Raw genomic sequence first — 10,014 nt, forward strand, 5'->3', positions numbered from 1 at the left:
TTTGTCAGCCATACTGTCTGCAGTATGCCCATTTAGACAAATCGGGGCCTGTAAGGGAACAAAGAGAAGGAGACAAGACTGAGACTGAGACTAGCCTATTTCTTTCAGAACATGCAGTGCACATTCATTTTGCAAAACGCCGATAAAATGCAGACTGGCTCGTCTGGCTTTCTTGTGTAGGAACAATGAAATCATGATATAATCCATTCCAGAGACCCGTAATGGCTGTATTCTAATCCCTGTGAAGACTCTGTGTATTTATTTCAGCGCATAATATTACTTGATGCTCACAAAAGGGATTAGGACTGTTACTTTTATTCTCGCCTGTGGTCTTCTTTGCATTCCATCGGTGTCACAAATCAACACAATAATTCACAGGCGACATCAATCAAATCGGGCATGCTTGCTTCTTCAGCAACACTCTCGTGATACGTTTCGCACGAGAGCCACACGCAACAACGTTTCTCCTCGTGGCAGTAAGAAACACAAGAAGCACTTCACCCGATTCATAGAGTTCTGTTAATTCCTTGTTCACTTACAATGCAAAGTTAAAGGCACTTGTATACATTTTCATGTGCATGCATACTGCAAAACCTCTCACAGATTAAATCGAGAATCGCAGCATTATAATTTTGTATACCATCACCGACACGCGAGCACATCGGGTCACACGCGAGCGGCGGCGTGACATAGTTTCGCTGGAATCATTTTAATGTGCTATGTATTATTTGCAAAGCGCAAGGAATATGTTTTATTACTCCCATTTAGTCCCCCCCCCCCCCACCCATCACGCCACACACGCACACACACACACACACACACACACCCCTCGGGGCTTCAGTTCGCTTGCGCTGCGCATAAGTGCGTTTGTTAAGGGGCCCAACAGACGGGAGACACAGGGAGAAAGAGAATCAATTTAACGCGCGAAAGACTCCGAGTCTGATTGCGCAATGTCACCGGGAACCAGATGACGACTGTAAAAGTAGATTGGAAGAGAATTAGCAAGAGAGGAAGGCAGATTGGAAAGTGGAAATGGGAAAAGAGGCGACGCACACGCACACGCACGCACGCACGCGCGCACGCACACACGCACACGCCGTCCTCTCCTCCGCCTGGTCGGGGCGACGCAGGCACCGAACCTTCCTATTGGTCAGGGTGTGGTCAGCTGGTGCCCGCTTGCCTCCACCTCCCATATACCCCTCCGCTTGACGCGCGCGCACGCACGAGAACGCTCGCGCACGCACGCTGATGCCCCCCTCGCCCTCTCTCCTTCTGCGTGTTCTCCACACCACCCAGACTCCCCGTGTCCCCTCTAACCCTCATCAACCTCACCCCTCCTCCCAATCTGCGATAAACTAAGTGATAGCAGCAGCCCGTCGAACTGTCGGCTATAAAACACAACAAATCATAAAGTGCAGGCTGGGGAAGCAGATGAAGGAGGACTGGAGGGAGAAGCGTTAGCTGCTAGCCGATAGCCCCGTTTCTACTCCTCCTTCTTTTCATACCGCGTGCGCGTTGTTGTTGTTTCGCGCCCTCCCGTCCTGCCCTCCGCTCATCGCCTCCGTTCTTATCCACTTTCCTTGCCGACTGTCCTCATGAGTTCCTATTTTGTCAACTCTTCTTTCCCCGTTGCGTTATCGGGAACGGGCGGAGGCGGGCAGACGGCCGAGTCCTTCTTAGGTCAAATCCCTCTCTATTCCTCCGGATACGCCACTGACCACCCGCTCAGACATTACTCTGGAGCTGCGGCCGTCACGGCCGCCGCGGCGGCGGCGTACAACGCGAGCGGAGGTGGCGTGCAGGACAAGCCCTACCCGGCTTCTACCTATTACCAACAGGCGACCAACGGAGGGTATGGGGGGCATCGGACGGCGGCGGGGGTCGGTGTCGGCGCCTCAACCGGCTCAAGCGCGTGTGACTATGCCACAGCCGCGGCGGCGGCTGCGGCGGCGGCGGCCGCCACAACTTTCTACCGGGACAAGGAATTCGCTTGCAGCCTAGACGAGCATCCCCTCGCGCTTAGCCACGACGTCGTGCACCGCAAGGCGGACTGCGTGAGCTTGAGTGGCAAGGGGGTCTTCGGTGACACCGTGAATGACAAGCAAACGGGGTCAGCCCACATTTATCCGTGGATGCAGCGAATGAACTCCTGCAATGGTGAGTGTCCCTGTCTTACTCCAACGCATCTTCCTTGCATATTTTATGATCCCCGTCATAAAACTGACGTTTGTTTCCTCTTTGAGTTTCTCCCTTTCCTCTTCCTCCTCCTCCTCCTCTTCCTTCTCCCCTCCTCCTCCTCCTCTCCCACGAGTTGTTTTACGATCACCGTTTGTTGGCCCCGTCAGTCACTGCTCGCTATTTTACTGTCCGTCGTAAAACGGGTATGTTTGGGTTGGAACTATTCGTGCCGGTCAAAGCTGCTACCGAGCAGACGAGAAGAAAGAAATCACATGGTGAAAATGGGCACGTCCTGCATTCATGCATGATATCTTCCCCCTTTATGTTTTCTTTGAGAATATATTATTATTGTAATTATTAGATCATAAAATATTATTTTTTATTATAGTAATAATAATATTTTATTGTTATTATTATTATTATTATTATTATTATTAACGTCAGAAAAAATGTCTAGAATCTACTGGACCTTCGTATAGCTAGAAGTCATACTGACACTTGAGTGAGTGTGATAGTAGTGAAACTGAAGTCATCTAAATGTCACAACCCAAAAGCGAGGATATATAACTTCGTGTTTCCCCCTTATAAGAGGACATGTTCTACACATGTTAACAAACATGTTTATTTAGCTTCTTGACGTTGGATATAATTAAGGAGATGACGCAGAGCTTATAATATGATCAGAGCTTTTCCAATTTATTCAATTATATGGTGACTACTAAGTACGAAAACAAATTCTACAACGAAACCATAAAAGTCAATGTGGTGACAAACAAACCAAATTTAGAGATTCAGAAAGAACAAACACTTAAAAAGTAAATTTATTTCCAAAGTTGCAGAAGCAGCCCCCCCCCCCCCTCAGCAACTCGACTTCTATTCACATCAGAAATAAAACTGCTAAACTCATAACGTAGTGGATATTTTATTGTTCATTGAGCTTTCCCTTTTGTCGAAATACTATTGAGGCCAGTGGTTATTTTGTCCATATTGTTTATTGCCTCATACTGCGCGTATTGGGCATAATTGATAATAAATGTAATATTTGTTTCTGATGAAATATATTTGACATTCAAAACCGAACATCCCAGCCCCAATTCATTATGTGTTGAATAGGGTTACTGCCGTCAACGTCCCTAACACTTTTTTTCAAACCTCCTTCTCTCTCAGGGGCGTTTGGCAGTCCCGGCAGGCGTGGGAGACAGACGTACACCCGCTACCAGACACTCGAACTGGAAAAGGAGTTCCACTTCAACCGCTACCTCACACGCAGGCGGCGGATCGAGATCGCGCACGCGCTTTGCCTGACAGAGCGCCAAATTAAAATCTGGTTCCAGAACCGGAGGATGAAGTGGAAGAAGGAGAACAAACTGATCAACTCTTCATCTTCCTCTTCATCCACAGTGAACGGGGTCGATGAAGAGGAGAAACGGACGGAGTAACACAATGAAAGAACGAAGTAGACTATCATAAACGGGGAAGAGGAAAAGACATTCTGATGAATCCATTCTCATCTTTTTTCATTCCTTCCAACGCCATTGGTCTGAATTTAAAACTCTGGGACAGTCAAACTGCGTTTGATCGCATTGTATTGTTTTCCTCGAGAAGAAACAAAGAGGAGCCATTCAACTCCCTTAATAGACCCCGTTTGTATCTGCGTGGTCTAAAAAGAGAAAAGGGGGGACGGGGCCTGAGATGGTAATACCGGGGATGCCGATGGGCGAAATGGTGCATTTTGCTTTGTGCGCTTAATGGTTCAAAACCAATTAGTAAATAAGTAAGCCGTTTGGGCGAAAATGTGCTGTTTAACAACACATTTCACGTTACATTCCCAATAGTGATGAGTTATCTCTTTTCCCTCTGCTAGGCACTTGAATGTAAATCATTGAATTCAGTTGACTTTTTTTCCGTCTAATTTAAAAGAACGTGTGTTAAACTTTGAGTCGGACCCGTACACACAAAAAAGGAGACGAGACACCAAATCTAAATCCGTGTGTTTGTTTGGCACTCATTTAATATCTACTGTAGGGTGTAAAAAAAGCAGGGTCAAACCCCAATATAAAATGAGCATGAGCATCATTTTGTAAAAGGGGATTAAGGTAACACTTGACCGTTTCACATTCTCAAAATGCTGTCTTGGAGCGGGGTGGGGGGGGATAACATATTGCTGTCATTCCTTAAACTACCTAAAATATTCAGGAATGTGTACATTTAGAAGTTGTATATTTTATGGGATTTTTGCATTGTTTGGTTATTATGTCATGTTTGTCAAGTACTTAACAATACTACCTATATGTCGAATAAAGTGAAAGGGAATGTAATTTCAGTGTGCGGAAAGGCTGTTTTTTTTTGTCGAGCATCAATATAAAAATAACAATAACGCTGACTATATGAATAAATTATATATATACTGTGTGTATATATACATATATATATCATGGAATTTATACACACAGTATATATATATAAATTCCATGATTTCTAGATGACACCGGGCACAATGTTGCTGGTGGTCTGAGCTAATTGATGAGCTGGCCTGATGGGGCGAAAGTTGACCTGGCCTCGAGCCGTGCAGCCAGACACGTCAGCCATAAACACACACTTCACCCAGACAAAGTGGACAATGTCCTTCTGACCCTTTGAACCATACTTGTCCCCTGCGTGACCGGCGTATGTTCCATCCCGCAGGAGAGGAGGCTTGAGTTTAATTAGAAGTAAGGTGCATGCATATATTGGAAGTAAGGCAGCATATATATGTGTGTGTATATATATATATATATATATATGCATATGCATGCACCTTACTTCAGTGTGTGTGTGCATGCAGCTTATTCAATACATGATGTCGAAGTCTCGTTCACTTCAAAGATATTTTGAATGCTTGTGAACAAAAACAATTTTCAACTTCATATCCATGGAAAAAAAAATTATTTTCTTGCAAGAAATACGACTCAAATCATGCAGCGCGTATTGTTGATTTCTTGGAAATTACATTCCCGGAATGGTTTGTCAGTTCGTCCGATTAAATTGTAACCACAAATGCTGCTTCAATTGATTACGAGTAAAAACCTTTTCATCAAGGCCGATGTGTCCTACAAATTAAGATTACAGGATTCTGATAAAATGTTCAGCGTTCACTAAAATTAAAATCAAAATTGAACTCGCAACAGCCAATGCACCTCAATAATTTTGTAGCTGCAAGATATTTAAGTTTTAAGCCACCAGATCTGCCTTTTAACATATACAGTTCAATGACTTTTTAAACTTTTGTACGTATTTAATTTGCGGTACTTATTTTTCCCCTTCAGCATTTCTCTTCTAACTATCATATATTGTGTGGCGTTTTATTAGACATCAAATGATGTGGAAATCTTCACACGCCCTCGCGTTTGAGAATGTGCGATGCATGAAGAGCAGAGTGGATATTGCAAATGCAACACCAGACAGTCGAAGTCTCTGTGATTGAATTTCACCATATACCTTGCAAATCAAGTAATCATAAATCAACACATTTTCATCCAATGCGGTGTCACTGATCAAGTTAAACACTTTTCCCTCTCTTGCAGATGGGAGGAGGCAGCAAGCCAAAAGACAGACGGATCCTATTTTTATTTGACTAAAACTAGACTCCATGAGAGAGTAATAATGATCTCACATACATTATCAGTCAAACAAAAACAGTAAAATATGTAAACCATGAACAAATGCAGCATTCATTAAGTTACGTTTTTTTTAACTTCATGGTCGAATTGTATTGATAAAATGGCTCCCGCGTGCATGGCCAAAGATCAGTTCTCCTGTAGTTAAAAATCTCAGTCCTTTCATTTTAATCGCTGCAATAAAATCTAACGGCAGTAGGTGACGCTCTGAGCTCAGCAGCGGTAGTATGTGCGCGCGTGCGGGATTGACAGAGAAGGAGGGAGAGAGCGCTTGCCCCCGCCCATGCCTTTATCATTAGAAACCTCAGAACATGAATTACCTATCCAAGTCATCGGCGAGAATTTACGACGGGTCAACAAAATCACGTGACTGCTCCCTTCAGCTCTCGGCGCCCCATCCCGCCCTACCCAACCCACTCCCTCAAACACATACTCGCCACCCCACCCCCATATTTGGACGGCGCATACAAAGCTAAAAACCAAGTACAGTGCATCGCCATAATTCACTAATACTGTACATCATAAATCGATGAAAGTGCTAGCGTTCTATCGGGACCACCGGGAATCCTGCAAATTAAGATCCCCTGACATTGAACTACAAGCGAAGTAACTCTGTAAAACAACCTAAATGAGCTCTTACTTTGTAAACTCGTTCTCAGGGCGCTACCCAAATGGCCCCGACTATCAACTGCTAAATTATGGACCGGGCAGCGGTACATTGGGGGCGTACAGGGATCCTTCCACGGCCGCGCATCACGCGACTGGTTCTTACGGCTATGGCTACAATGGAATGGACTTGACGGTCGCCAGCCGGGGAGGTGGCAACACCAATGCCTCAAACACCGAAGGACACTTTGGAAGAGGTTCGGTCGTCGGGGACGCTCGGAGCTTTAGCCCCCTGGACAGCGAGAAGAGTTTCAGGCAGTCGTCCAGCTGTTCCATCGCCTCCATGAGAGACCCCCTCTCGTCAACGAATTGCGAAGACAGTAAGCAGAGTAGTCGGAGCTCGTCTCCCCTCTCGGAACAAACAGGAAGCGGGCTTCTCCGCTCCCTCAACCTGCCCTCACCCGCGTCCAGCGGGAGAGCGACGCAGCGGTTCACGGAGCTGAACGAGAGTGCAGCGGAAGCGGATGAAATGCAGCACGTCCACTCGGCCGAGGGCGATCACCAAACACAACCGGCGCAGAAACAAGAGGGCGGCCGGGCGGCCAGCTCAAACCCGGGCAGCACGACGGGCAGCGAGTCTCCACAGATATTCCCCTGGATGAGAAAGCTGCACATTAGCCATGGTACAAGCGTGTCTATATTTCCCCAGCATAAGTGTTGATAAACACATTGCGCTGCGTTCGTGTCTTTATCTGGACACTTGGAAATGATAGCCATACTGAACAGTTAATGGTGGCACATATTCAGTCGACTCGTGACCACTTTTATTTAGAAGAAACCCGATCCTACATTCCCAAAATATTTAATTAACCACAGCGGAAATCGGATTTGTTTCTTTTAGATTCTTAATTCTAAATGTGGCGTTTGTTTTTTTTTTTCAAATCGGTGACTCAACAGTAAATCAACAAAGCATGCCTTTTATTAATCCCGAAGCATTCTTTTTGTGTGGCGTCCTTTATTCATTGTCTCTATTTAGAAGCCATCAATGCGAATCGTTGCCCCCGTCATTCTGGTTTAGAAAATCCCACAAAAATGTCATAAATCTGCCAAGATAGCGACAAACCCGGCAGTAAAAGCTACAGGAGAAGTGCAGACGAGACGCAGCCGCGGGTGAGAAACATGGACAAAAAAAAGAAAAAGATCAAGGCCAGAAAAGACTTTTGAGGTTGTTGCTTTGAAAATGAATGCGTTATTTTACGTGTGGGCACTTCATTAGGGAAGTGAGGCAGAAGAAGGGGCACCCCCCACGCCCCCCCCCCCACCATGAAACGGGAAGAGAAGAAATGGGGTGACGGTGAAGCAGAATGACATTGTAAAGCGAGACCTTTTTTTTCAGCTGGGTGAGAATGCAATGCGATTGGGAAAATGGTACCGTTTGAAATTTGCTCCCAATCCTTTGAGGGTGAATGCAAATAGTTGACTGAAATGTACGCGGATGAGCCCGTATACAGTTTGAAGTTAATTGATTGTGTCCAATGTGTTCTATTTATTCCAAATAACTGAACGTGTTGCTGCTGCTAACAGTCCTCAACTGTTTGTCCGCTTCAAAACCCTCAGATATGACGGGCCCCGACGGGAAACGTGCACGGACGGCGTACACCCGCTACCAGACACTCGAGCTGGAGAAGGAGTTTCACTTCAACCGCTATCTGACGCGCAGGCGGCGGATTGAGATCGCGCACACGCTTTGCCTCACCGAGCGGCAAATTAAAATCTGGTTCCAAAATCGAAGGATGAAATGGAAGAAGGACAACAAACTGAAAAGCATGAGTCTTGGCACTAGCGTGCCAGCCTTCCAACCTTAGGGATTAACATTATTAGGCTCTTCGTTTAAATTTTAAATCCTCCGCCCATTAAGCGATTTTTTTTTGCATCCAACCAGAGAGAAACTGAAGACAAAAACGTCAACAATGCCAGATACCAAGAGTGTAAAAAAAAAAGAAAAAGAAAAAAGCAAAGCAACTAGGAACCCCAAACGAGACTCCAAATCAATACTGTACAAATATATGACACCTCATTAGTGACCCAGTATTAATACAGCACTTTCATCTTTCATTACTTCTGCATGATGGGGCTACTGCATTTTAGGTTAATGTCGAACTATTCATGTGGTACTTGGTAGAGCCTTCTTGTGTTGTGATTTTTGAAGAACAAATATCCGCCTTTGAGGAAAGGCACACACACACAGACAAAAAAAGCGCAACGATATCTCGCATCCAGTACTTATTCATATGTCTCATAATACCTGTTCCTTGGTGGAAATTAATTTTGCCGATAGTACAAATTAAAAAATGTTTATTGTAAGTTATTTGAGCCTCCAGAGGCTACTTCCCAATAAACATCCCCAATGTTTTAATGCCAGAAACTGCTCTGGAGTTTTTAGGGCTTGCTTAGCGTGTAAACTGGATTTTTTTCAAACTTCCCGTTCTGTACCATTTCAAGTGTAAGTGTATATTATTGTCATCGTGGGGTTTATGAGTGTAAAGTGTCTTTTAAATGTATGGCTGTCGTGTATTAATAGCACCTGATAAACCTGATCCTCTTGAGTTCTTTTGTGGACAAAATGATTGCCATTTATATTGGCAAAATATTATTATTGTGCTGTAGTTTGCAGTAGAACTGCGCTGCATATGCTGATTTGTTTCCAATATCACCCTCAACATGATGCAGCACACTCCTACAAAATGCAAATTATAGCACACGCATTAAACAAGGGCATGTGTTCAACAAATACTTTTCTTGCAGTATAAATCAAAACAAGGGACCTTGTAAAGGCATATTTGATACACGATTACCACCATCAATGGTGTCGGTCTTTCGACCCAGTAGAACCAAACACTTATAAACAAGAACTTGCAAACCGAACGTCCACCATGGCACCAGTAAGACTGAAGATTCTTGAAATAATACCCCAAGTAGCATCACGGTTTTGGATGAACTTTTCTCTCAAGCAGGACAGGCCCCATATTTTCTTCTCCCGCATTTCTGCTTTTCGTCTGCATGAATTGAAATGCATCATGTCGTCACATCACGCTCTCCTTTCTCTCCTCCTTCTACAAACAACTTCGTCAGTAACGTTAGTTTGTTCAAATTGTGAACAGCTTGACTCAGAGACTGCACCTAGATTTCCTCAGCAGCTTCCCAGCCCAAAGCACGTCCATCACCAAACAAGGTGTTCCAAGAACACACACAAAGCAGGGGCAAATGTCATATCACCTCATCAGATCGGATAAAACAAGTTGTTCCGAAAGTCGCCAAAGGCTCTCGGCAACGCTCGCTAGTAAATTCACCTTAGCTGCTACATTCAGGCAGTAAAATGCAAAAGCTTTAAAACTCACCGACTGATGTACATAAAGTATATTCTGTCTCCTTTTGTTTCTTTTTTTTTCTTTTTTTTTTCTGGGAGACTCACCCATACACGACCGCCATTCGCTGCCTCCGTTCATGCGCTCGTGAATTGAGATATTTCCAAGCTAACTATCGTCTGCTTTTAGGTTGCCCCACGAAAACGAAC

The 10,014-nt window shown here is 44.6% G+C and overlaps 2 protein-coding genes across 2 annotated transcripts; both read left to right on the plus strand.

The window, feature by feature from the left end:
* The first annotated feature begins 1,492 nt into the window (after nucleotides 1–1,492).
* On the plus strand, nucleotides 1,493–4,481 carry LOC147193325 (homeobox protein Hox-B6a-like). The gene is made up of 2 exons (XM_086132760.1): nucleotides 1,493–2,157; nucleotides 3,346–4,481. Exons 1-2 carry the CDS (start codon nucleotides 1,596–1,598, stop codon nucleotides 3,615–3,617), a joined length of 834 nt encoding a protein of 277 aa, XP_085988886.1. The 5' UTR covers nucleotides 1,493–1,595; the 3' UTR covers nucleotides 3,618–4,481.
* Nucleotides 4,482–6,314: 1,833 nt separating this feature from the next.
* Nucleotides 6,315–9,030, plus strand: LOC147193326 (homeobox protein Hox-B5a-like). The gene is made up of 2 exons (XM_086132776.1): nucleotides 6,315–7,123; nucleotides 8,058–9,030. The coding sequence occupies exons 1-2, from the start codon at nucleotides 6,463–6,465 to the stop codon at nucleotides 8,303–8,305; spliced, it is 909 nt and encodes a 302-aa protein (XP_085988902.1). The 5' UTR covers nucleotides 6,315–6,462; the 3' UTR covers nucleotides 8,306–9,030.
* The last annotated feature ends 984 nt before the right edge of the window (nucleotides 9,031–10,014 follow it).

The sequence above is a fragment of the Hippocampus guttulatus genome, chromosome 16 (assembly GCF_054856545.1).
Source record: "Hippocampus guttulatus isolate MCC_2025c chromosome 16, RoL_Hgut_1.0, whole genome shotgun sequence".
NCBI lineage: Eukaryota > Metazoa > Chordata > Actinopteri > Syngnathiformes > Syngnathidae > Hippocampus > Hippocampus guttulatus.

Excerpts from the sequence above, each read along its gene's own strand:
- LOC147193325 (XM_086132760.1), top strand. The coding sequence starts at position 1,596 with ATGAGTTCCTATTTTGTCAACTCTTCTTTCCCCGTTGCGTTATCGGGA. Across the intron at positions 2,158-3,345 it reads GCGAATGAACTCCTGCAATG|GGGCGTTTGGCAGTCCCGGC; the intron begins GTGAGTGTCCCT and ends CTTCTCTCTCAG.
- LOC147193326 (XM_086132776.1), top strand. The coding sequence starts at position 6,463 with ATGAGCTCTTACTTTGTAAACTCGTTCTCAGGGCGCTACCCAAATGGC. Across the intron at positions 7,124-8,057 it reads AAAGCTGCACATTAGCCATG|ATATGACGGGCCCCGACGGG; the intron begins GTACAAGCGTGT and ends CAAAACCCTCAG.